Raw genomic sequence first — 27,016 nt, 5'->3', positions numbered from 1 at the left:
CTGCAGAGGGGCAGAGTTTTGCATACACGGCAGGGTTACTCATTAGCCGTGGTTCTAATATCACCAGCCTGAGACTTGCAGTATTGGTTGATGGCAACACTGTTTTGGATGAAGTGACCAGTCTCAAATGGCTACTCCCTCCTCTGGGCGGCTGGTTGCTAGGGCTCAGTCTGTAGCAGTTTTCCCAGCCAAAAAGGGGCGGGGTGACTTGCTGTGTTAGGAGGGGGGAAGAAAAGCATGCATACTGTCTGCTGTCCACAGAGGTAGTAACCCGTGACAAGAAATGCTGTTAGAGGCGAAAAGATAGGTTGAGGTTTATTTTATGATTATCATTTTTTCAAGCATTTTTTTTGTTTTGATTTTTTTGTGGGCTTTTTTTTTTTTTTCCAATGCTGCGTCGCATTAACCCTGCTGCTATTGGGACGCTGTCTGCTCAGCCTATTGGCTGAGCCCAGGAGCCGCCGTCTGCCAATCGGGTTGTGAAAGGCAGACAAATCTACCCCGCCACCAGCACAAAAAAAAAAAAAAAAAAAGAAAGAAAGAAAAAAAAAAGAAAAGAGAAAAAAAACGCGTGTAACCCTTGCAGCACCGGCCCAGCGGCGCCAGAGCTGGCGCGGGCAAAGGGACTAGGTGTCTCCAGCTGCTGTGGCGGTTTGGGGCGGGTCGGCTTCTTCTGCTTCGCAGGACCGAGTGAAGAATTAGCGGGCAGGCGGCAGCGATGCTCAGCAAGGTGAGAAGGCGGGTAACAGCAGCCATCTGGCGGGGGGCTACCCTTTTGTTCCTTCTGTGCCACCTGGGTTATGTGTGTGGGCAGATCCGATACCCGGTCCCGGAGGAGTCACAGGAGGGGACTTTTGTAGGGAATGTCGCCCAGGATTTCCTGCTGGATACAGAGAGCCTGGCAGCGCGCAGGCTGCAGGTCGCTGGCCAGGTGAACCAAAGACACTTCCGTGTAGATTTGGACAGCGGCGCCCTGCTCATCAAGAACCCGATCGATCGCGAGGCACTGTGCGGGCTCAGTGCCAGCTGCATCGTGCCCCTGGAGTTTGTGACTGAAGGGCCTCTGGAAATGTACAGAGCCGAGGTGGAGATCGTAGATGTGAACGATCACGCCCCCCGGTTTCCGCGGCAGCAGCTGGACTTGGAGATCGGGGAGGCGGCTCCCCCAGGACAGCGCTTCCCCTTGGAGAAGGCGCAGGACGCAGATGTGGGGAGCAATTCCATCAGCAGCTACAGGCTGAGCTCCAATGAGCACTTTGCCCTGGATGTCAAGAAGCGCAGTGACGGCAGTCTGGTTCCGGAGTTGCTCCTGGAGAAGCCGCTGGACCGTGAGAAACAGTCTGACTACCGCCTGGTGCTGACGGCGGTGGATGGAGGGAATCCCCCGAGGTCCGGCACCGCGGAGCTCCGGGTGTCGGTGCTGGACGTCAATGACAACGCCCCAGCTTTCCAGCAATCCAGCTACAGGATCAGCGTGCCTGAGAGCGCGCCCGCCGGCATGCTGCTCATTCAGCTTAACGCCTCCGACCCGGACCTGGGTCCCAGCGGTAACGTCACCTTTTCCTTCAGCGGCCACACCCCTGACCGCGTGAGAAACCTCTTCAGCCTGCACCCCACTACCGGGAAGCTCACGCTCCAGGGGCCCCTGGACTTCGAGAGCGAGAGCTACTACGAGTTTGATGTGCGTGCCCGTGATGGGGGCTCTCCAGCCATGGAGCAGCACTGCAGCCTTCGGGTGGACCTCCTGGATGTGAACGACAATGCCCCCCATATCACCGTGACTTCAGAGCTGGGGACGCTCCCTGAGAGCGCAGAGCCCGGCACCGTGGTGGCCCTCATCAGCGTGCAGGACCCAGACTCTGGCTCCAATGGGGATGTCAGCCTCCGAATCCCCGACCACCTGCCTTTTGCCCTCAAGTCCGCCTTCAGGAACCAGTTCTCCCTGGTCACGGCTGGGGCCTTGGACCGAGAGGCCAAATCCAGCTATGACATCCTGGTCACTGCCTCTGATGCCGGCAGCCCTGCTCTGAGCACCCACAGGACCATCTTCCTCAATATCTCTGATGTGAATGACAACCCGCCCTCGTTCTTCCAGAGGTCACATGAGGTGTTTGTTCCTGAGAACAACCGCCCAGGGGACCTGCTCTGCTCCCTTGCAGCCTCCGACCCAGACTCCGGCCTCAATGCACTCATCTCCTACTCTCTCCTGGAGCCCAGAAATCGAGATGTGTCGGCTTCCTCTTTCATTTCCTTGAACCCTCAGACAGGAGCTGTTCATGCCACCCGCTCCTTCGACTATGAGCAGACCCAGACGCTACAGTTTGAGGTGCAGGCCCGAGACCGGGGCAACCCACCCCTCAGCAGCACGGTCACGGTCCGTCTGTTCGTGCTGGACCTCAATGACAATGCTCCAGCGGTGTTGCGCCCTCGGGCCAGGCCTGGTTCCTTGTGTCCCCAGGCACTGCCTCCATCGGTAGGTGCCGGCCACCTGGTCACAAAGGTGACTGCCGTGGATTTGGACTCAGGCTACAATGCCTGGGTCTCCTATCAGCTCCTGGAGGCCCCAGACCCCAGTCTGTTCGCTGTCTCTCGCTATGCTGGGGAGGTGCGCACGGCTGTCCCCATCCCCGCAGACCTCCCGCCCCAGAAGCTGGTCATTGTGGTGAAGGACAGCGGGAGCCCTCCACTCTCTACCTCCGTCACGCTCCTAGTGTCCTTAGAAGAAGATGCTCACCCGGTTGTCCCTGATCTTCGAGAGTCTTCGGCTCCGAGGGAAGGAGAGTCCCGACTGACCCTCTACTTGGCTGTATCCCTCGTGGCCATTTGCTTTGTCTCCTTTGGTTCCTTCGTGGCACTGCTCTCCAAGTGCTTACGAGGGGCCACCTGTGGAGTGACCTGCTTTCCTGCTGGCCCCTGTGGCTGCCTCAGCCGACCCCGGAGGAGGGAGGGGCTCCCTCCTTCCAGTGGGATCCTCCGCATCCAGCTAGGGTCAGATGATCCTATCAAGTTTGTGGATGTGGGAGGCCACTCCCATGGCTGCACGCCCTTGGCTTCTGCACCCACTCGGAGCGATAGCTTCATGATGGTGAAGTCACCTAGTGCACCTATGGCAGGGGAGCCCGTTCGCCCGAGCTGCCCACCCTCTGATCTTCTCTATGGGCTAGAGGTGAGACTTTTGCAGACTCAGCCAGTGCTAAAGGGTCATTTGGATCCAGGTCCAGGTCCGGGTCCCGCTCGATGAGAGGACTGGCCTCCCTGCACTAGCCTATGGTGATGTCACAGTCATGCGAGCACTAATTCTGTGGTGAATCTTTGTGCTTTACACGTGTGTGGTGAATTAGCCAGGAGATGTCCCAGGTTGGCAGCTGGGATGGGGATGGGTTCTGCCCATAATCTGAGAGTACAAAGTGGAAGCGATTGGTGGTGAAGAGCCAGCCTGTTGTGGGGGGCATGCTCACAGAACTGGAGAGTGGAGGAGGCTGTGGTCCACAGGGGTAGGGCGCACCAGCGATCTTCTACATGCAGAGCTCTGTTCTCTACTCCTGAATGGTGGCGGGGGTGGGGAGAGTTGTCAGGTTTTGGAATATCTTGACACTTGCCATCATTGCTCAATGGACTGAGGGAAACTAAAAATCTTTGCCCCACAATATCCAGCACTCCCTAACCCACTGTTGTGGGAAGTTTGTATTTGAAACAGAGGAGGGAGTCCCTAGCGCAATAGACTAGTGGCTGGGATCCTCTCCTTGCATGCACCAGGATCCCGGGTGGGTGCTGGTTCAAGTCCTGACCACCCTGCTTCCCATCCAGCTCCCTGCTTATGGCCTGGGAGAGTGGTCGAGGACAGCCCAGAGCCTTGGGACCCTGCACCCTTGTGGGAGATCTGGAAGAGGCTCTGGACTCCTGGCTTTGGATCGGCTTAGCTCCGGGCGTTGCAGCCGCTTGGGGAGTGAATCATTGGACAGAAGATCTTCTCTGTCTCTCTTCCTCTCTGTACATCTGGTTTACCAATAAAAATAAAATAAATCTTTAAAAGAGAGGAGGAAAAAGTTGGAGATGGGGTACAGATGGGGTACAGGGAGAGCCAAGGAAATAAAAAGATATGGATCAAAGTGGTAGCTGAGGTCTTTTGGTTCAGATCTTTAGGATGCCCAATCAGGTACCTCCTGGGACTTGAACAACATGCAGTAAATTAGAAGCAGCGGTGGGGAGCATTATCACATTGGGACAGCTTCAAGTGAAATTTAATGTCAGATAACTGATCTATAATGGGGGAATCGGAGACAGCCACTCTCACCCTGGCAGAATTGGGCATCAGGGATGAGGGAAGGTCAGACACAGGGCTTTGTACCTCTCCCCAGAGACAAAATGTTGTTGGTTCAGGGGAAGTGGTGGCAAGCTCCTAGATAGTGCAGGAATTTGCCGGGACAGAGCACTGAGGATCTTGTACCACCCTGTCTGCCCTGCATAATACCATCTGAGTCATCAAACTTTGCTGCCAAAGGGGCTGAAACAACCTGCGGCACAAAATGAGTGTGGAGGGGTGACTAGTATGACACATTCAAAGTGCTCCCCATTCGTTCCTAAGGTTTCCGGGCTCGAGGAGACTTCATAATTGGTTGAAAGCAGACAGACTTTTTGGCCAATCAGACGGATAACTGAGGTGGGGGATCTGCTCTTCCTGCCTGCCTCTCCTCCTCCAGCCTCCCCAGCTCCACTCAGATTTAACTCCCCTCCCCCCTGCCACCCACCCCCGCTGTTCAGTGACTAAGAAGAGCTGCTGCAGGCAGGCAAAGCTCTGAGCAGTTTGTAAGGGGCTGGTAGGAGCCATCAGAGATCTCGGCGGCTGCATCCCCAAGACCTGGGTCCACCTTGTAGTCCAGACAGCACAAGAGTTGCTCTCCAGGAAGAGACTTCTGGGTCATGGGGCCTGAGCCGGCAGCGCCACAGCTCACCGGGAGATGGCAAGTGCTGTGCATGTTGTCCTTGTGTTGCTGGGGCTGGGTGTCTGGGCAGCTCCGGTACTCAGTGCTCGAGGAGGCTGAGCCAGGAACGCTGGTGGGGAATGTTGCTCAGGATTTGGGCTTCAAGGTGTCCGATCTGTTGAGCCGCCGCCTGCGGCTGGGCTCTGAAGAGAATGGGCGTTATTTCTCCCTGAGTTTGGTGAGTGGGGTTCTGGCAGTGAACCAGAAGATTGATCGGGAGAGCTTGTGTGGAGCCGGCACCAGCTGCCTGCTGCCAGTGCAGGTGGTGACAGAGCACCCCCTTGAGCTGATTCGGGTGGAGGTGGAGATCCTGGATCTCAATGACAACTCCCCCAGCTTTGCCAGCCCCAAGCGGGAGATGCACATCTCCGAGTCGGCCGCACCTGGGGCCCGGTTCCCGCTGGACAGTGCCCAGGATCCAGATGTGGGTACCAACGCTGTGAGCTTTTACACCCTCAGCCCTAGCAGCCACTTCTCTCTGAATGTAAAGACCCTCAAAGATGGGAAGCTGTTCCCAGAGCTGGTGCTGGAGCAGCAGCTGGATCGGGAAGCTCAGGCAAGGCATGGGCTAGTGCTCACAGCTGTGGATGGGGGAACCCCAGCCCGCTCAGGGACCAGCCTCATCTCCATCATCGTGCTGGACATCAACGACAATGCCCCAGCCTTCCAGTCCTCAGTCTTACGTGTGGGACTTCCAGAGAATGCACCTGTGGGCACACTGCTGCTCCGCCTCAATGCCACTGACCCAGACGAGGGCACCAATGGGCAGCTAGCCTATTCTTTCGGAGACCACACGTCAGAGGCCGTGCGGAAACTCTTTGGCCTGGATCCCAGCAGTGGAGCAATCCATGTGTTGGGTCCCATAGACTTTGAGGAGTCGAGTTTTTATGAAATCCATGCTCGGGCCCGTGACCAGGGGCAACCGGCCATGGAGGGCCATTGTGTGATTCAAGTAGATGTGGGGGATGCCAATGATAATGCCCCAGAGGTGTTGCTGGCCTCTTTGGTCAACCCCGTACTGGAGAACACCCCAGTGGGCACCGTGGTGGGATTGTTTAATGTGCGGGACCGGGACTCAGGCAGAAATGGTGAGGTGAGCCTCATGATCCCTCCAGACCTGCCATTTCAGATTAAGCCTTTAGAAAACCACTATTCTCTGCTGACCAGCCTTCCGTTGGACCGCGAGGCCACAGCCCACTACAGCATTGAGCTGCTGGCCAGCGATGCTGGCTCACCGCCTCTACACACACAGCTCATCATCAGGCTCAACATTTCCGACGTGAACGACAATGCACCCCGCTTTGCCCAGCAGCTCTACACTGCCTACATTCCTGAAAACCGGCCCCCGGGTTCCCTCCTCTGCACCGTGGCTGCTTCCGATCCAGATGCTGGGGAGAACGCCCGGCTCACCTACTCCATTTTAGGGACACAGATTCAGGGAGCCCCGGCATCGTCTTTCGTGTACGTCAATCCAGAGGATGGGCGAGTCTTTGCCCAGAGAACCTTCGACTATGAATTGCTGCAGATGCTCCAGATCATGGTTGGGGTTCGAGACATGGGCTCTCCCCCATTATCTGCCAACGCATCCCTGCACCTGTTTGTCCTGGACCAGAATGACAATGCCCCAACAGTGCTGCACCCCTGGCCTGGTCGGGAACCCTCAGCCCCCCTGCGGCTCCCACGCTCTGCCCCAGCCGGCTCCCTGGTCACCAAGGTGACAGCCGTGGATGCTGATGCAGGCCACAATGCCTGGCTGTCTTATTCCCTGTTGCCCCAGTCCACAGCCCCGGGGTTGTTCCTTGTGTCTGCACACACGGGTGAGGTGCGCACCAGCAGAACATTACTGGAGGATGATGCTAACACGCAGCAGGTGGTGGTCCTGGTGAGGGACAACGGGGACCCCGCGTTGTCCTCCACGGCCACGGTGCTGCTCCTACTAGAAGATGAGGAGCCCGAGGAGACCCCCAAATCCGGTGACTTCCTCACACACACTCCTGAGCGCTCGGACCTGACCCTCTACCTCATCGTGGCCCTCGCGGCCATCAGCCTCATGTCCTTGGTCACCTTCAGCTTTCTGTCTGCCAAGTGCCTGCGGGGGCAGGCCCATGGGGATGGGGGTGGGGGCTCGTGCTGTGGCCAGCAGGCCTCCAACTCGGGGGAGTTCTATACGCAGTCGAGTCCCAACCTGCAGGTGAGCTCGGACGGCACGCTCAAGTACATGGAGGTGACACTGCGGCCCACAGACTCGCAGAGCCACTGCTACCGCACGTGCTTTTCACCGGCCTCCGACGGCAGCGACTTCACTTTCCTAAGGCCGCTCAGCGTGCAGCAGCCCTCCGCGCTGGCGCTGGAGCCCGAGGCCTTCCGGTCCCGTGCTAACACACTGCAGGAGCTGAGCCAGGTGAGGGCTCGCTAGCAGCGGCCCCTGGGGTATAGCATTGCAGAAGCCACGGTCCCCAGATGGTCCATGAGCCTCTCCTTTTGGGCTGGCCGGGTGGTGGCCAGCTGCACTGCACTGGATTTTCTGTGGAACCGTTTGGACTTGGTGCACCAGAAGCAGAGTGGCCAGGATTGGGGTAGGGCTCTGAGCTCAGGGATGGGAAGTGGTGGGTATTGTGCGCTGTCGGGCGTAGGACCGCAAGGCTGAGTGCTCACCTGGCTGCTGGTGAATTTCTGGCGATTCCTGAGGAGCTGGGATCCTGGACACCCTTGCAGTCAGCCCTTCCACGCGGAGGCTGTCACTTCTCTGTTAACCTCAATGCCCTCATCTCTTCAACCCAACCCGCTGCACCTGTTGGCTGGCCTCTGATGTGCAAGCAGACCACGCCACTGGGAGCTAAGCACACCACTGGCTTAAGTCCCTGTGCCGCTCACAGCCCAGGCTCTTACCGCGGGTAGCCTCAGACCTAAGGGTTCCAGTAACGACCACTCCAGGGAGAGCCAGGCCAACACTTAGTCCTCACCCTTGAGCAAGCCAGGCCGGACTGGGCCTGCTGCAAGGGTGTGACTCAGAGCCTCGAAGCACCCTGCAGAGGGGTTGCTGTGGGAGGCCCTGGGTTTGGTACTGAGGCCTGAGACGCTTAAGCCCAGAAGCCTGGGGTAGGTGAGCTGGCCGAGGTGCTGCAGAGCGGGCCTGGAGGGAGGGAATGAGCAGGTAGGTGTCTATAGGACAGGCGGCACCAGCAGCACCTCCTCCCCCAGGCAAATGGGGGTCTGAAGCATCCCAGGGGGTGTCTCAGTGGTGACCACAGTGTGTCCAGCAATCAGGGTCAGGGTTTTCAGGGTGACCAAAATGTTGGAGGCTTTGACAGGTCCTGGCTCCTCTAGCTGGTGGAAAGTCACAGCTGCACCAGACACCAGATGCCAGGCGCCCTTTGGAGGAGCTTTTATTCAGAATCTTTCGGCTTGCAGCAAACCAGGACTGGCTTTGGAAGCAGTCCCTTGGGTCACCCTACGACTGACTGGGACAGCCACACTACACCTGTGAACACCACGGTGCATCACTTGTTCCTGCCTCTGCTGTTGTGGGGTACCTGCATCCTCTCCCCCTCCCCCGCCCCATGAGCATAACAGTTTCACAGTGGTCAGATGACCTGCTCAAGTTCAAAGTGAGTGGTGGAAAGAGTCTAACCTGTGTCTGTCCAAGTGCCAGGCAGGTGCTTTGCTGTCTTGGCACTTGGAACTTGTGAAGCTGGAAGCGAGGAGAGGTTTATGTATGCTAGGCTGGGGCACGGCTGGGGCTCTTGCCCTCCTTGGAGAAAATTGTCCGAACTGTTCCCTCACTGACCTACCACCCCCCTGCTGGACCCGCCTCCCCGATGTCTGTTGAGCTTTACCCGGCCCCACTTTCCTCCCATCACCATGCCTGTGTCTCCCTGTACCATGTTAGGAGTGAGCAGTGGCTAAGAGCTGGACAACCCCATGCTCTTTCCCATGCAGCCTCCAAGGGTGCTGGCAAGCACAGGTGCCCCCTGGGAAGTGCGTGGTCTCAGCTCACATCAGTGTCATCTGTGAACCTTGGTGTGTGTCCCTTGTTGTGTGTCACCTGCTGTCCTGGGTCTTGCTTCTCCCCAATGTCATCTGAGTGGCTCCCACTCTCTGCTCCTGGCAGGCTTGGGGGACAATTCAAGACCAGAGTTGGTGAGAAGGTGGCTCTAGGAGTGATGAGACCCTAGTGGCTGGCCAGAATGGCACACCTTCAGCCAGGCAGGGAAGAGGCTACAGACAAGCCCCCTGGGGGGGACCCTGGAAACTCAGCTTGCTCTGCTCCAAGCCTGTGGGAGCTCACTCCCTCTGGGCTCCGGCCCAGCCATTTTCTGGATCCCACACAGAGCTGCCTTGTTCTCTCTCAGTCTTAGGCTTTGTCTGGCTAGGAGTCATGGGGGTGAGAGGTGTCCCAGGGCTTGGATGCCCTGTAGAGGCCTGGCCTGGCATGACTCCTAAGTTAATAATGTGTTTAGCCGTGGGAAGAGATCCTGGAGAGCCTCAGGACCCAGGGAAGTGTCCCTGGAATGGCTCCCGGCACCAGAAGGGTTACCCGGAGCAGCAGCCATCTTGCTGTGGAGGATGCTTTGTACCCAGCTCGGGAGCTCCAGGAGCTCCTTCCAGGGCTGGGAAATCTGCTCCAAAGGCCTGCAGGAGTCCTGGTGGAGGCCCTCCCCACACCCCTAGCCCCAGGAGCACACCAGATGCTCTCAGCGCTGGGATTTGGGCTCAGGAGCTCTGAGCCTGGGGATGAAGAACAAGGGGCCGGTTTCTGGGCATGCCCAGTAGGGTCACAGGAATGCATCTTTGCCTCCCCGCCCCCTCCTCTGCTTGCCTGGGGGGCTCTCAGGGGGGACTTCCGACTGGTCCCGGGTACTCAGTTCCTCTCCTTGTGCTTTCTCCACAGCAAGCTCCGCCCAACACGGACTGGCGCTTCTCACAGGCCCAGAGACCCGGCACCAGCGGGTAGGTGACCGACACCGCCCACCCTCTTCTCTGCGGCATTACTCAGCGATGACAGCGCGGAGGAGGGCGTGGGGCGGGGGCGGGGAGAGGGCACCAGCTTCCTTCTTGGGCTGGAGGCTTCTGGGAGGCTTCACCCTGTTGGGGGCTGGGACACAGACCCCAGATGGAAGAGGCACAAAGATGCACACCCGCCCCTCATCGGAGCTCATATGACAAGCACTAACCATCCCACCCCCACCACTTTGCCTGGCTCAAAGTGTTCTCAAGCTGGTCTTTACCTGAGGCCAGAAGTTCCCTCTTCTCAGTAGAGCTGGGAGCAGGAGGAAGGACTGGCGGGGGGGGGGGGGGGCGGGGGGAGCCGGGCAGCAGTGAAGGCGGAAGGCCGTGCCAGAGATGGACCTGAGGCTGGGAAGGAAGCCCGTGGGAGAGCCCCAGGCTCCTGAGGTTGGCTCGCAGCCCCCACTTGCTAAGTGCCTGTCTTTGCTTTATCTCTGACCCCTTCCCTAGTTTGATTGTCAGGCCGAGACCTCCACCTCACCTCTTTGTGTCCCTCATCTTCTGTCCCTGCTGCAATCACTTCTGGCCGCTGTGCCCACCAGTGACTTGGGCTCCCAGCACAAGCGCTGGGGATGAACCCGTGAGAATGCACTGCATCAGTCTAAGCCGCCTTGTCCTTGATCTTGTCTCCTTTCATCAGTGTGCCCGTGTCCTCCCTCCAGTCTGGCTGTCTCTCTTGATTTCTGCATTCCCACCTGTGTCTCCGCCTGCCGTATCTTTTTCCCCCCTCTCCTCCTCCAGTTCCTATTTGTCCAGTCTTTCTGTTAGCCCTTCTCTGTCTTTTCTCCTGTCTGCTGTGATGCTGGTGGTCAAGCCAGCACACACTCACACACCCTCCCCAGTCCTGTAAACACAGGGCCTTTGATGGCTGCCCTGCATTGCCTACCCCTCCACCCAGGCTGCCCCAGCTGCTCATTTCAATCAGGGTATGAATTCCTGCCCAGACAGGAACCCCCCTGTGGAGGCAGGGAGGATGGAGGAGGAAAACGTCACCAGAAAGACCTATTGCTGTAGGGGCGTGAGGGGAGTGGGATGGGCCAGGGGCCAGGGCTCCCTGGGAGAAGCCAGCAGTCTGGACCAGTAAGAGCCCAGAGCCCCAGGCGAAAGGCAGAAGCTGGGCTGAATTCCCCACCCCCCTCAGGGCTCCTGCTGTGCCATCAGCCCAGTTGTGACAGATGCTGGGCTTCTGCCTCCCGCCCTTCCCCCCCATCAGCAGCCAAGCCCGGAGGCCACAAGGGCCTGGGAGGCCCTGATGTGGCCTGGCTGCAGAGGCTCCAGCCCCTAAGCATGCACAGTCCTGTCACTGGCTTCAGGAATGTAAAACATTTCCCAGCAGACACCTAGAAGGCAGCTACTTGGAAGGCTCTCAAGCTCGCCGGGCCTCTGCCTTTGCCCCAGCTGTCTCTCTTCTCTCTGCGCCTTCCCTAGATTGTCTGCATAGATTGTGCTACTAACTGAACATTCAGCAGCTACTTACTGAACATCTAGGAACCAGACCCTGTGCTCAACACTGGGGCTAAAGTGCACAAGCAGACAGAATCCCTAAACTCCCCAGCCTCGGTCTCAGCAGAGAACACGCAATTCCCAAGAAATCCCATGAGAAATTATTTATCCATCAGAGAATTCTCCTAAGAGGAGGGGTGTGAGGGAGGAGGGGGTGAGGGAAGGCTGCCTGGAGGAGATGGCATCTGAGCTGACAGGATTGCGGTCCTCGAGGAATTTAGAGTATTTTTGAGAAAAAGGAATTGTAGCCAGCCGTGAGGATCAGGTAAAGTGTGCCTCAGAATGAGAGGTTAGGGGAGAAGTGCATGGGTAAGGAGCAGGAGAACCTGGGGCTGCATTGGGACCACAGGAGTCAGCATTCAGTAGCTGCAGGAGCCAGGACAGGCAAGCGCCTGGGCGTGGAACCAGTTGGGGGCCTGTCCGGGATGGGGAAGGACAAGGAGCCTTCCCTGTGCTGCCATTCTTCTCATTTTGTTTCGTGGTTTAAGATTGATTGCTTTTGTTTTTATTTAAGGAGATTTACAGAGAGAAGGAGAGTCAGAGAAAGAGATCTTCTAGTCCACTGGTTAATTCCCAAAATGGCAACTATGGCCAGAGCTAGGCTGGTCCTAAAGTGGGAGCCAGGAGCTTCCTCCTGGTCTCCCACATAGATGCAGGTGCCCAAGAGCTTGGGGCCACCCTCTGCTGCTTTCCCAGGCCATAAGTAGATAGCTGGGTAGAAAGTGAAGCAGGACACAGACTGGTGCCTATATGAGATGCTGGGGGCCACAGGCAGAGGCTTGGCCTACTATGCCACCACAGCAACTCATTCTGATCAGTATGTTGGAGTGAGGAAACGAAGAGGGGAAAAGTCCTCCTGTTCAAGGTCAACCCTGCTTCCAACCCTCTCTATCGTCTTATCTACTACCCTCCAAACCCAATCTGCTCCAGCACAAAAGCCTCAGGCAGGGTCAGTGTTAAGTTTTCAGTAAGGCCTGATTCAAGTTCAAGCCAGTGCTAGGACACGCTGCCCAAACAAAAGGAAAATGACTCACATTCTGAAATCCTGCCTGCCAAGGGCTCCCCTCCCTGTTTCTGGCCTTTCTTGGGTCAGCCTGTGACTTCTGGTCCCAACAGCTGTTGTCCCAGGCTTGAGCCCAGCAAGGCATCTCTCCCCTCTCAGCCTGTCCCCTGGCCTGGCTGATCTCTGTCCCCTCCCTGCTCTCCATGGTGCTCCCTCACGCCCCTTCCTCATTTGCAGCTCCCTGCCTGTTCCTCTGAGTACCATCACTGCTTGCTCTCATTCTCTCATTACTCTTTCTCTCTCTCTCTCTCTCTCTCTCTCACACACACACACACACACACACAGAGTTTGTCAGTTTGGGCAGTCATCCAACAAACAAGTAACAACAATTTTATTTTTTTTTTCTTATAAAATAATACATGCTTGAGGCTGGCGTTGTGGCCTCGGGGATTAAGCTGCCACCCAGTGATGTGGGCATCCCATATAGGTGCTGGTTCAAAATCAGGCTGCAGCACTTCTGACCCAGCTCCCTGCTGATGACCCAAGTGCTCGGACCCCTGCTCCCACAAGGGAGATCTGGAAGAGGCTTCTGGCTCCTGACTTTGGATGGCCTAGTCCTGACAATTGTGGTCATTTAAGCAGTGAACCAGCAGATGAGAGATCTCTCTTGTTCTTTCTTTCTCTCTCACCCTGCCTTTCAGATAAATAAAAATGAATCTTAAAAAAATAATAATATGTGGACCTGGCACAGTAGCTTAGTGGCTAAATCCTCGCCTTGTATCCACCAGGATCCCATATGGGTGCTGGTTCTAACCCCGGCTAATCTGCTTCCCATCCAGCTCCTCGCTTGTGGCATGGGAAAGTAGAAGATGGCACAAAGCCTTTGGGATCCTGTGCCTGTGTGGGAAACCTGGAGAGGCTCCAGGGTCCTGGCTTCTGATCAGCTTAGCTCCAGCCATTGCGGCCACTTGGGGAATGACCCAGTGGATCATCTTTCTGTCTCTCCTTCTCTCTGTAAATCTGACTTTCCAATACAAATAAATAAATCTTTAAAAAAAAATATTCATTACAGAAACACAAGAAATGAGGACACATTTTAAAAGCAATACCTCCCGTAACTTTATAATTTAAGAACTGCCACTAATTTCTTTATAAACTGGGAATGTTAAGCTTATAAAAGAGCAGAGGGTGTAGTGAACCTGTGTGACCTTGGGATTCAGGCTTTTTTTTTTTTTTTTAGTTGAAAAGCAGAATGACAGGGAAATAAGGAAAGACAGAGAGTTTTCCTGTCTGCTGGTTTGTCTAGCTTCCCACCTCCATCCAAATGCCAGCAGTAGCTGAGGCTGGGCCAGACTAAGCCAGGAGCCAGGAAATCCATCCAGGCATCCCATGCAGGGGCAGGGACCCAAGTAGGAAGATAGCCTGGAAACAGAGCAGGCAAGACTCCATCTTAGTTCTCTGATGTGGAGTGCTGGCAGCCCAAGCAACAGTGAAACCCTTTGGGAGCCCAACACCCCACCCCCAGATGCTGCTTTTTTTTTTATGATCCACATTTTGCATTTGAGTGAATATCTGTTAGATTTCTTTGGCCCTTTTACTGTAAAAAGTCTCTTCTTATATTTTCCCGCAGTTTATTCACTGAGTCATTACCATTTTCATATGTGTCTAAACTTTATGTAAACAACTTATTTTTTTAAAAAATCTGAACCAAATAAATCATTCACAAACTATTTGCATTTGGAATATCAAAAATGTTTATTCCCAGGCAACTACTATATATACGTGTGTGTGTGTGTATGTATATATGTATATACATATATCTATCTATCTTTTTAAAGATGTACTTGCTTATTTGAAAGGCAGTTACAGAGAAAGAGGGAGAGACAAAGAGAGCTTCCAGCTTCTGGTTCACTCCCCAGATGACTGCAACAACCAGAACTGGGTTGGGCTGAAATCAAGAGCTAGTAGCTTCTTCTGGGTCTCCTACATGGGTGCAGGGACCAAAGGATATGGGCTGTTTTCCACTGCTCTCCCAGGTGCATCATCAGGGAGCCAGATTGGAAATGGAGCGGTCAGGACTTGAACTGGAACCCACATGGGATACCAGCACTGTAGTTTGAGGATTAGCATACAACCCTATGACCACTACACCATTCCCGGCTGCTCTACTTCTAATCCAGCTCCCTGCTAACATCTCAGCCGTTGTGGATATGTGGGGAGCAAACCAGCAGGTGGAAGATACCTGTCTCCTCGCATCACTCTGCCTTCCTAATAAATTCATGATTCAACATGAGCTGCTGTCAGGGTGGCTCTCATCTCTCCCTTTATTTGAACATGATTCAGGCAGTTTTACCCTAGCCCCCCTGCCTCTGGGGGACTCCACACACACCCTCCCTGTGCCCCACACAGCCTCCTTAGGGCAGGTGCTTAGAGCCAGAACTGCCCAGGCATGTAGTGGGTGCTGGGGAAATGGTTAAGTCCACAGAGTCCATTTCCTCATGAGTCCCCGGATCTTGCAGGCATTCTCCTTACCCTGTGGGCTGCTGGGGGCCCTAGGGCCTCCCTGAAACCCAGCACCAGGCTAATGGTGAGAGCCCAGGCTTTGGAGTCCTGTTAGATGTGACCTCAGCTTGCAGTGCTGCCAGCTGCATGACTTGGGAAAGTTCTTCAACCCCTCTGAGCCCTTATTTGATCTGGAAGAAAATGCAGATGGTAGAATTCTGCAGGGAGTTCTAAGGAGGCGATAAAGGAGAAGTTTTAGGATGCGGAGAACAGGAGGCTTAGGAAACAGTGGCACAAGGCAGTCTCTGCCCTGCTCCAGATTAGCCGGCTACACCCCGTTCTCTCCAGCTGCCCACCTCCGCTCAGTTCTGGCTGACCTCTGCTCTCTGCCCTCAGCCAACCAGGCAGGCCAACTGGGCCCAGAAGCTCTCCTCGCTGCTGCACTGCCTCCCGACCTGCTCTCCCCCAACCCTGGCATGAACCTTGGCTCAGAGAGAGCTTAAAGTGAGGTGGCCCACACTCTCATGGAGACAGAAGGGGCTGAAACCCCACACTAAGTCCTCATCCTCCCACAGGAAGTCCCACCCCGTGTCCTTTGTGGGGTGCAAGGCTGATCTTTACAATTCCTTAAGTCTCCTTTTGTTTAAAATACCTCCATGGTGGGGCAGGTGTTGTGGCACAGTGGACTAAGCTGCACTTAATGCCAGTTTGACTCCCAGCACCGCTGCTTCCAGTCCAGCTTCTTGCTCATGCGTACTGGGAGGGAGCAGGTCATGCATGGCCCATGTGCTTGGGTCCCTGCCACCATACAGCAGGCCTAGTCCTGGCTCAGGCTCTCACTCCCTCTGTCTTGCAGAGAGATGGAAATAATAAACATTCTGAAAATACAAAACAGAAAACAGAGCAGTGGCTTCCCAGAGCTCTTAGGATGAGAATAAACTCTTTGAAGTCTGCTCCCCCGCCTCCCCCCCGGGGCAGCCGCCCTTGTTCCTTGGAGCTCAGAGTCGTGGTGTGGGCGTGGTGCCTGCTCTGTGCGTGAAACCCTCTTACTCCTCAACCTTGTACTTATTCTTTTTTAAATATTTGTTTTCTTCATTTGAGAGGCAAAGTTAGAGAGAGGCAGGGGGAGAGACAAAACTCTTCCATGTGCTGGTTTACTCCTCAAATGGCTGCAATGGCCAGGTCTGGGACAGACCAAAGCCAGGAACTTCCTCTGGGTCACCCCTGCAATTGGTAGGGACTCAAGGGTTTGGGTCATCTTCTGCTGTTTTCCTAGGCTGCTAGCAGGGAGCTGGATCAGAAGTGGGGCAGTTGGGACTTGAACCAGTGCCCACCATGAGATGTCACTGTTGCCTTCAGTGTTGCAACTAGTGGCTTTACGCACTATGCCACAACTTTAGCCGCTTCAACTTTTTATTTAGAAAAGTCCCCCTCCCCTGAAAAAAAATATGGAAAAAAAGGTTTGAACCCTTCAAAAACTCGAAGTAATAATATGATAAACACCCAAATACTCTTTTTTACTTTTTTTTTTTTGCCTAGATTTGTTAACTGTTAACATTTGGCACATTCATTTTATCTACCCTAGCACATTTTCACCCACTTTGATCTTCTAAAGCATGTAGAAGTGAGTTACAATCAGCAGAACATTTGAAATACTTCAGCATGTGCCTTCCAGGGACAATAGCAACGGAATCATTATACTCACCCTCTGGCCTGCTGTCCTCCAGCACGTTTTCATACATGCCCCAGTATGTCCTGTTAACTTGTTTGTTCAAATACAAAACAAACTCTGGATTCAACCAAGGAATACAAAATGGAAAGTCATATATAGAGAGAGAAGGAGAGACAGAGGGGAAGCTTTTCTGTCCACTGGTTCACTCCCCAAGTAGCTGCAACAGCCAGAACTGAGCCAATCCAAAGCCAGGAGCCAGGGACTTCCTCCAGGTCTCCCACGTAGATACAGGGTTCCAAGGCTTTGGGCCGTCCTCAGCTGCCTTCCCAGGCCACAAGCAGGGAGCTGGATGGGAAACAGGGCTGCTGGGATTAGAACCAGCGCCCATATGGGATCCTGGCACTCTCGCAAGGTGAGGACTTCAGCCCCTAGGCTACTGCACCAGGAGGTCCCCAGCAACTGTTTTTTAAAATGCCTGCACAAGCTGACCCTTGAATTATTTGCTGGTTGCTTGTTTGGATTTAGTCTTAGGTTAGCCAGTGTTAGTAGAAGTATTACATGAGAGGTACTGTTACTCCCCACCGCATCACATCAGGAATTACTGATTCATTATTTTTAAAACATCTTTATTTGTTTGGAAGGCAGAATGAGAGAGATACATAGAGAAAGAGACCTTCTGACCGTTAACACACTTCCCAAATGGCCACAATCTGGATCAGGCCAGAACTTCATCCAGGTCTCACACGTTGGGTGGCAGGGGCCCACGGACTTGGGCCATCTTCCACTGCTCTCCCAGGCGCATTATCAGGCAGCTGGATCAGAAGCAGAGCAGCCAGGACTGATATGAGATTCTGCATCAGAAATGGAGCAGCTGGGAGTTGAACTGGCACCCATATGGGATACCAGCTCTACAGGTAGAGGATTGACTTGTTATACCACCGCCTTGACCCTGGGAATATTTCTGTCATGTTCTCAGCTATTACCCTAGCATTTAGCCCAGTGTCTGGCATATAGTAATTGTTCAACAAATAGTCATTAAATGGGCAGAGTTCTAACTTTTCTCACTTTTGAAGGAGAAAACCAAGATTCCTGCTTTCCCCTGCAGCCCTAAGTTTATTCTGCTCTCTGGGCCAGGGCAGAGGGCATAGGCAGCAACCATGTGTTCTTCGTGAAGCCTGAGACTGAGAGACAGGGAACTCCAGAAGGGGAGACACCAGAAGCAAGGGTCAAACCAGCAAAAGCTTGTAGGGAAGTCTTGGTGGTGTGAGAAACACACATGCACACTTTTTAAAATTGCTTGTGAATTTTTACTTATTTATTTGAAAGGCAAGGGGGTGGCCTTTCATCTGTGGGTTCATTCCCCACATTTCTGCAAAAGCCATGGCTAGGCCAGTCCAAAGCCAGAAGCCAGAAACTCAATCTGGGTCACCCGTGTGGACAGCAGGAAGCCAAGTACATGAGTCAACCTACTGCTGTTCACCAAGGTGGACGGCAGCAGGAAGTTGCAGTGGCGCTGGCCCTTGAACCCTGGCACTTTTGTCTGGGAAAGGGGCATCTTAAGCAGTGTCTTAGCTACTGTTTCCAGTGTCTGCTTCCTACCATGCCCTGTTGTTTCTTGAAGGCCCGGTGGCCTGCCCTGGAGCCCAGATCCTCCTGCGTCCAGGTCAGTGGCCGGTGTCCTCTCCAGCGGCCTCTTCCCACTCACCCAGCCAACTATTTGTTGAGGAACTTCTCTGTACCAGATGGCACCAATGTTTCCCTAGTAGACAGATTGCAATAGGACCCCCCCTCCCCAGCTCCTACTCCCTGCAAATTAAAATTACCTGAGCCTTGAAAAATGCACCCCCCCCCCGAATTGCATGAGAATTGTCACCATGGGAAACTCCAAACTGAGTTGGAATTCCTTAGAGTTTTTTTTATAGCTCAGCATTTTTGATCATTAGGAATGACTTCATACTTGTACAATGCACAGATCTTCTAAAAGTCTTAACGAAGTCCAGGAGCCAGGTTTTCCTGGGTGCTGCAGTAGGAAGTGCACAAACCCTGCCTCCCAGGATTCCTTGGGGTACAGGTACAGCAGCTGCTACCAGAGCAGGCCCAGGGGTTGGAGTGTGACAGAAGTACCTGATCTAACCTCAGCTTGGGGATCCCCTCCCCAGTAGATTTGATTCATGTGACCAAGGCAGATGTTGGGGCTGGCATTGGAAGGCACAGCAATCTCTCTGAATTCCCAGGCAGAACATTTGAAGTATTCAGAGGCCTGTTCCTGTGCCAGGACAGCCAGGTGTCTGTCCGGCTGCCCTGTGGGGATTTTCTCCTGGGGGTTTAGGAAAGCACAAAGAGGGGAAAATTGAGTTTTAAAAAGTTCTTTCTCCCTGCTGCAGGATCTCTTGGGGTGTCCTACATGTCTGCCTAGGTCTTCTCTAGATCCCCACCACTTTGTGTAGCTCTGGGACCTCCTCGCCCATTTCCTGCCCTCACTGCTCCCTGGAGGGGTCTCTGCTTCCCTGCCACAGTGAGCCTGGCCCCTTACAGGGGGCGGGTGAGGGGAGAGCTGGCATCATCGAGTGTAGAGACCCAACTTGCAGCCTGCCCGAGCTCTGGCTTCCTCGGGGCTGCGCTCACATGTCCCACGTTGCTGAACGGAGCAGGTGTTGGGCACCGGGTGCCTGTGAGGTGGGGGCCCAGGAGGGCGTGAGCCTGCCTAGTGGAGGACACTCTGTTGACCACCCCACTCTCTCCCCAGTTCCCAAAATGGCGATGAAACCGGCACCTGGCCCAACAACCAGTTTGACACGGAGATGCTGCAGGCCATGATCCTGGCCTCTGCCAGCGGTAAGTAGCGCGGCTGTGTGCAGCGACAAGGAAACCTGGGGTCTAGGGGTGCACCCTGCAGCTCCCATGCCCAGAGCCCGGGTGTCAGCCAGCATGGTTTCTTTAGTTGTTTGAGCTGGTCTGTCAGACCAGGTGGAATAAAATCAGGATAAGGAGCCCCAGAGGGGAGCCAGCAAGGAGTCATTAAAGAAATGGGGGAGGGCGGGGCTAAGTTACAAGACCAACTAGACGGGGACAGCATGGCTGGGTCCTGACTCTGCTACTTACCATGCTTATGACCGGTTTGCCCACTTTCTCTCAATGTGTTTCAGTGTGTTTGAGGGACAGGTGCATTAGCAGGTAGCTGGATCAGAAGTGGAAAAACTGGAACCCAAACCTGCACCCTTTTAGGATGCAGTCACTTAAAGGCAGAGGATAAATCACTTGAGCCATTGTGCCAGCCCAGATTATTTTTACTGACCTATGACTAATACCTGTTGTTGTGGACTGGAGCGGCAGATCCTGACAGGGAGGCTGACAGAGGATTAAGGCCCTGGCCTACATGATGAACTGCGCTCTGGGCTCTAGCCTACATGGGCTAGCAGGTGGAGACTCAGGTAAAACCCAGTGATCTCCATAGTCCCACAGGGCAAGGCCAGGCTGATGTCAGGCACCTGTGTTAGTGGATCCGCTCAGCAGCACTGCAAGGCAGGACTGGCTTTTCACATTTGATAAGTTACTGACCAAAGATCCTCAAGGTTTTTTTTTTAAGATTTATTTATTTTTATCGCAAAGTCAGATATACAGAGAGGAGGAAAGACAGAGAGGAAGATCTTCCATCAGATGATTCACTCCCCAAGTGACCGCAACAGCCGGAGTTGCGCTGATCTGAAGCCAGGAGCCAGGAGCTCTTCTGGGTCTCCCACACGGGTGCAGGGTCCCAAGGCTTTGGGCTGTCCTCGACTGCTTTCCTAGGCCACAGGCAGGGAGCTGGATGGGAAGTGGAGCAGCTGGGATTAGAACTGGCGCCCATATGGGATCCTGGCACATTTAAGGCAAGGACTTTAGCCGCTAGGCCACCGTGTCAGGCCTGATCCCCAGTTTTATTTTATTATTATTATTTTTTTATTTGAAAGGCAGATTGACAGAGAAAAGGAGAGAGAAAAAGATCTTCCATCAGCTGGTTCACTCCCCAAATGACTGCTCTGGCCAGAGCTGGGCTAGTCTAAAGGTGGGAGCCTGGAGCTGTTTCCAGGTCTCCTGCTTGCATACAGGTGCCCAAGGACTTGAGCCATCCTCCTTTCCCAGGCCATAAGCAGGGAGCTGGATGGGAAGTGGAGCAGCCAGGACATGAACTGGCATGCTGATCATTTTGTGTGGCTGGCATATGATCTTATAAATATCTGGCCCTTGGCAGGAAAAAAAAAAAAAACCCTCCCCACCTTGCTATGCCCAGTTAAACTGCAAGTCCCGTTCTGGCTGAAGTACCTCTCCAATGGCATCTGAGACACCCCCAAAAATACTCAAAAAAGGACTGCTCCTTTACCTGCAATTCCAGGCTAGCTGGGCACCCTGTGTTTTAATGTGTTAAATTTCGCATCCCTGCTCCACAAGTGAGATTAGGTGGGGCCAGGCCTGTGGCTGGCCAGGGGGGAAGGGCTGCAGGGGCTGCTGGCCTCCTGGGCACAGGGGTGCCTGATCTAGAGAAGGCAGAAGTGAGTCCCTAGGAGCAGGTGGCCTGCCTGGCAGTGGCCCAGCCAGGTTCTTGAGGAAAGAAAACAGGTCGGTATTGGCTGTGACCTCATGCCCTCGGGCCAGAAGGCAGGCTTTCTAGCCGAAATGTAGAGGTTACAGACAGATCTGAAATCAGTATTTATAGCCCAAAACTCTCTCCCAGAGAGGCTCTGGGCAGGCCCAATCACGGTCAGGACTTCACCCTGCAGCCCCCTCCAGGGACCTGCCCCCAGGCTGAGCCTGGCCCCCAGGACTGGTCTCTGGGGGTGGAGGTGACTAAGGGGTCACTCTCACTTTCCTAGACTAAGAGGTTCCTGGAGCCCCGCCCTCCCTTCCCCCTCCCGAGGGGCTGTAGAGCTGGGCCAGGAGGAGGGAGCAGGCAGCCACCTCCGGTGACTTTTAAATAAACATCTGGGGGAGGTGAGCCCTCCTGGAGGCTGCGGTTTGTAGCTCGGCCAGCTCTGGTCCAGCTGGCTCAGGCCTCCAGGGCTGCCTGGGCCCCACGGCTGGGATTGGGTGTGGCTGCAGAGCTGGGGACAACTGGATGAGCTGCTCCCACCTCCTTGGAGACTGAGGGGTGGGGAAGGGAGGGGGTGTGGTGCGAAAGAAAGGAGGTGAACTGTGCCCTCACCTCCTCTGGCTACCCCCCCCCAAAGACCATCAGTCTCTCCCCTATGCTTTTCAAGTGCTTGTATCTGATTTAGAGGAAATCCAGATTCTCCCCCAAGGTGGGTGTTCCGGGAGACCTGGACGGGTGCTGACTGCACAGAGCTGGCACCCAACCCCTTCCCCTCAGGTTCAGCGGGACACAGCCTGGCATCTTGCAGGGTGTGGTAGGCAGGCCACACAGCACCCTGATGACAGAACTGGCCAAAGCATTTCAGTCCAAACGCCTCCAGCATGACACATCTCTCCCTCCTGGTCTGCCCAGCTTGGCCGCAGCCCGCGTGATGTCCAGGGGCTGGCAGTCCTATCTACCCACTTGGGGTGCTTCCACAGATGTGGTGTGCACACCGGATGTGGGTGGGCCCTTACTGTCTTTCTTTTCTTGGCTCTATTCTCTCTGCACAGATTTCTTCTTCATTTTCTTTTACGTGCCCTGGGGCACAATAAGACTCTCCCTGGCGCCTCTGAGGCCCCTCCGCGTCATCCCCTAAATCACTCCGGAATCCTGGCTCTTTGAAGCTGGATCAGGGCCCCTCCTCCTTCCACTGGGGGGTGGGAGGAGAGAGGAAGAAGCTGGGGGCGGGGCCTAGAGGACCTGCTCCCTCCTGGAGTCAATTAGGGAAAACTGGGAAATGTCATCAGAAAGAAAGGGCTGAGGGAAGGGGCCAACCTGAGGGAGGGAGAGAAGGAAGTGCGCGGCTTCCCCACCCCTGCTCAGGGAGCTTAGGGACCTGGGACGCCCGCGGGAGACCTGAGCGCCCGGGGCGCAGGCGGGAAGTGAAGGCGCATGTCTGCTTGCTTCTCTCCCGCCCTCCCCCTTCCCAGGCAGGCTTTGAAAACATTTCCTGCCTGTCTCTTTCCCAATCCCTGGTTGCGGTCCCAGGATTACTCAGCCTCTCCGGCCTCCGTCACCACTCCGGGGGTCTAGGGTGGGGGGAGGTGAAGGGAGTCGCTGCAGCCAGGCTGCCGGTCCTCGGCTTTTAACCCTTTCCCTGCCCAAGAGGATGTCAGGGCTTCCGGCCGGGAGCCCTCAGAAGTCCCCGAGTCACTGCACGGGCACCCCGTTCCCAGTCTGGGGAAGCCGAGGGTAAAGGTTACCTCGCACTGGAGGCGCTTACAAGCACTGCATTGCGGAAAGCTCTGTTTTATTTAGTCCTCAGGGAGGGGCTGGTATTGTACTTAGCAGGTAAAGTCACAGCATCTCACGGGGACCGGGGACACCAGCTTGAATCCTCCACTCCCAATCCAGCTCCCTGCTCATGCGGCTGGGAAAGCAGCGGAAGATGATCCAAGGGCTTGGGCCCCTGTACTCACTCACGTGGGAGACCCAGATTATGCCTGCCCCTGGCTTCCAGTGTGGCACAGCCCTGGCCTTCGTGGTCACACGGGCCTGACTGCTTCTCCCCCTCCTCTCTCTGCCTCTGTTACTTTGGACTTAAAAAGCAAAATCTCTTAGAAGCTCGGGTGAAGCACTTCAGTGCTCCTCAGTCTTGTATGTGCAAATAGAGCACCTAGGGAGCCCATTAGAATGCTGATTCTGAGGCCTCTCAGCTCACCCACCCTCCCCCTTTCTTGGGAACAGCAGGAAGTGGGGCTGCTCCTGGCTTTTGGCTGAGCCCCTAATCCATCCTGTACCGTGGTTGTCTGGCCCTGGAGTCCTCACGGTAGTTTCACGGCACAGAGCTCACACCTCTGGGGCTGGCTGGCGGGTGAGGTGGGAGGGCGGCCTGAAGCCCACTGTCACCTATGCTGTCTGGTAGGACTGTATGCTAGTCTTTACCTAGTCTGAGCCTTAACTCCCTCATCTGTAAAAGGGGACCCATTTCACATACCTTACTGTTGAGACTCCACAGATGTGAAATACCCAGCAGTGGGCTTGAAATGGAGGCCTTACCCGTACCTGGTGTTTGGCGCTGGCTGGAGAGGACAGATGAACCCTGGTGGGTACCGTTAAGACCCGCGGTCTAATGCGAAAGCCAGAGACCCCCAGGAAAAGGCCGGGGCAAGCGCTGGAGAGCAGTGTGTGTGCCCCAGACCAGGGCAGCTACCTGCAAGTACTTAACACCTATCAGGCACTTCTCGGGCACTCCACCTGCAGCTTCTGAGCCAGCCTCACCCAAACCAGAAAAGGCAGATCCTGTCATCCTCCGAGGACTGCAGATTTGCCACGATCAAGCTTAGCAAGACAGAGCTAGCCGTCAGACCTAGAGCTTCGCCGGCTGGAGAGTGAGATAGTGGACAGAGGTAACTTCAGTGATCCCTGCGTTTCTAGGGTTTCCTGTGCTCAGGGCCTGAGGTGCTTTGCAGGCATTGCTAGGTCCTTATGGCCAAAAGAGGAGGCTTCAGGAGGGACCCCTGTTAGTTATTTAAAACAATGAAGAGTTCTAGTTCATACGATATTATAATATAATTACGTGCAGCTAATTCCCGCAACCTGGTTCTTTAGCGTGAGCTGAAAACACCAGATGCAACGAGGTATCTTAAGAGGTTTATTCCAGCGGGGCAGGAACAGGGTGGAGGTGATGGAGATCAGAAAAAGGGGAGAAGGAAGCACCTGGGGCTTTTTTATGCAGGTAGGCCCGCAGGGGATTGGTACCTGCAGGTGGGGATGATTGGTGAGTGGGCAGGGTTGGGAAGGGGCTGGAAGATTGGGGATGGGGTTCTCAGGTGGAATGTGGGGTTACATTTGATTGGTGGATGGCTAGGCAGGTGCGAATTTCGTGAGCTGTGAGGAAGAAGGAATGGCGCCGGGTCCAGGGTATCAGTCTCCGTGATGACCTTCAAATTGCTCCTCACAACCCCTCATCAGACCCAGATCCATCTGAATTGAACTTCCCCTGTCTCTGCAGAAGCCGCTGATGGGAGCTCCACCCTGGGAGGAGGCGCTGGCACCATGGGTCTGAGTGCGCGCTATGGGCCCCAGTTCACCCTGCAGCACGTGCCTGACTACCGCCAGAATGTCTACATCCCCGGCAGCAACGCCACCCTGACCAACGCTGGCGGCAAGAGGGATGGCAAGGCTCCCGCAGGGGGCAACGGCAACAAGAAGAAGTCGGGCAAGAAGGAGAAGAAGTAACCCGGAGGCCAGGGCTGGGGCCGAGAGCCACAGGGCTGCCTCCCACCCCAGCCAGCCCAGCTTCTCCTCACCTTGTACCCAGGCCTCACAGCATTTCAGGGTTCAGCCCCAGGATACTGGCTGAGGCCCAGGCCATGCTCCCCTCGGGAAACAGAAAAAAACAAGTGCCCAGTCAACACCCCCTCTGCCCCCAGGGGGTTGAATATGCAAAGGGAGTTCTGTCCCGAACCCCCATCCAATCAATTGTTGTCCCATGGGGGTCAGCGGGGTTAGTGTAGACAACCAGAATCATTCACCACACCCTGTTTAGTTACACCTGAGCTCCACCATCTTCCAAATTGATCAGGCCCATCCATGCCCCACATCCCTGCTGCCCAGCCCCACTGGCCACTGTGAGGTCATCAGGGCATTGAGGTAACAGGTGACCCTAAAAGGATCATGGTTCTGAAGAGCTGGAAAGGCCTCTTGGCCTCTCCTTCGGTTCTGTCTCCCCCCAAAGCATGGTTTGGTGACAGTCCTTCCACCTCCTCCCAGAGGCTGGGACCAATGCTCAAGGTTTTTTTTTTTTTTTTTTTTTTTTTTTAGTGGGGGGGGCATGGTTACCATCCCCATGGTACTGATGCTTGCTGGATTTATGGAGGGCATTTTGCTGCCAAGCCTCTACCAAGGCCCTGGGGACCATTCCTCTGCTCCGTTTTTCATTGTTTGATGTTCCAACTGCATGCTGTGACTTCCCACGCCCCTCCTCCAACAAGAGACTTCACTGCATGTTCCAAGACAGTATGGGGTGGGAAGATAAAGAAGGGAAGTTTGTGTATGTGGATGGGGGTTGGGGACAGACAGAGCTTGACCTATTGACGCATGGGGTCTGTCAAAGGCGCTGCCTGTTCCCAGGTACTAACCAGATCCCCTCGCCCCCAGGTTCCAGCCCCCCAGGCTGAGCATAAGCTGGACGCTCCCCCTCCCACAGAGGGCTCAGCCCAAGAAGCCAAATTCGGGCTGAGTTAGCTGGACCAATGGATTTAAACTGGCATTTCAGTCCAAGGAAGCTCTGCATAGGCTTAGGACCAGGTCCCTTGGAGAGATCAGAGGGGCCTCTGTGGGTGCTGGGTACTCCAGAGGTGCCACTGAGGGAAGGGCCTGTGGAAGGAGGGCCAACTGGGCAAGTCATGGCCCCTGGGTTGGGGAGGCAAGGAGCTAGAGCAAGGACCAAGTGGGCTGGAAGTCACAGCCCAAGATGGGGCTTCTCCACTGGGCTCCTTCACTCCTCAAACCATGGTCCTTCTCATCACCCTTGCCAGGTGCCCTTCCTTCTCTGTCAAGGCTACCGCCCCGGCCCCCAGCCCGCCTCCTAGTGGCCAGAGCCTGGTTGAAGTCCCCCAGTGCCTCCTTGTGCATAGACCTCCTCTTGCCTTTATCCTTTTCCGCCCTTCACTCCATCCCCACCCTGGGTCCCGGGCATCTCGCGGGGCTGTGAGGAGTGAACCCCAGCCCCTTACAGTAGTGTAGATCTCCCTCTCCCCTTGGCTGGTGTAGAATAGCCAATAGTGTAGTGCGGTGTGCTTTTAAGTGACGGCGAGTGGGCAGTGGGCGGCGGGCTCCGCGCAGCCGTCTGTCCTTGAACCTGCCTGCGGCGGCCCGTGCTGTGTCTTGTGCTGTGTCCACGCGCTGTGGCAACCCCTCCCCCATACTGACTCCTTCCTATAAGCGCTTCTCTTAGCATAGTCACGTAGCTCCCACGCCCTTCCTGTATCTCACGCAAGTTTTATACTCTAATATTTATATGGCTTTTTTTCTTCGAAAAAAAAAATAATAAAAAGGTTTCTTCTTGAATGGTTGAACGTTTGTGTAGCAGATGGAGATTGCAGCATGTTGTGGGTGCAGCAGCAGGCTAGGAGGCGCCTGCTGGAAGGACGCAAGGACAGGCTGGCGAGTGCTGGTGGGCTATGTGTGTCATTTGTTGTCGCGTGTGGAGCCTTCTCTCCGGATTGCATGATGGGTCGTGTGTGGCGAAGCATCATGGCTGTACATGCTCGTGGTGCCGGGTACGGCCGAAT

General features: G+C 55.0%; 2 protein-coding genes across 16 annotated transcripts in view; both read left to right on the top strand.

Annotated features, from left to right (window-relative positions):
- LOC101522188 (protocadherin gamma-C3) overlaps positions 1-26,792 on the top strand; it is a 179,420-nt gene extending 152,628 nt beyond the window's left edge. For 14 of the 15 annotated variants that reach the window (XM_058677450.1, XM_058677443.1, XM_058677442.1 and 11 more), the window contains 3 exons: positions 9,874-9,932; positions 19,416-19,504; positions 24,733-26,792. In XM_058677450.1, coding sequence (XP_058533433.1) covers positions 9,874-9,932; positions 19,416-19,504; positions 24,733-24,959 — 375 coding nt within the window. In that variant the 3' untranslated portion in view covers positions 24,960-26,792. Of the gene's footprint in view, positions 1-4,295; positions 7,384-9,873; positions 9,933-19,415; positions 19,505-24,732 lie in introns of those variants that run through there. The other variant, XM_004586493.2, reaches the window with a different exon arrangement.
- On the top strand, positions 439-3,462 carry PCDHGC4 (protocadherin gamma subfamily C, 4). Its single transcript, XM_012927368.3, has one exon. It carries the CDS (start codon positions 719-721, stop codon positions 3,239-3,241), a length of 2,523 nt encoding a protein of 840 aa, XP_012782822.2. The 5' UTR covers positions 439-718; the 3' UTR covers positions 3,242-3,462.
- Positions 26,793-27,016: the final 224 nt, after the last annotated feature.

Source organism: Ochotona princeps, chromosome 19 (assembly GCF_030435755.1).
Source record: "Ochotona princeps isolate mOchPri1 chromosome 19, mOchPri1.hap1, whole genome shotgun sequence".
Classification (NCBI taxonomy): domain Eukaryota; kingdom Metazoa; phylum Chordata; class Mammalia; order Lagomorpha; family Ochotonidae; genus Ochotona; species Ochotona princeps.
The sequence above is the reverse complement of the archived record's forward strand: the minus strand, read 5'-3'. Positions and strand labels throughout refer to the sequence as shown.

Bases quoted from the DNA above. Each gene is read 5' to 3' on its own strand.
- PCDHGC4 (XM_012927368.3), top strand. From the start codon at position 719: ATGCTCAGCAAGGTGAGAAGGCGGGTAACAGCAGCCATCTGGCGGGGG.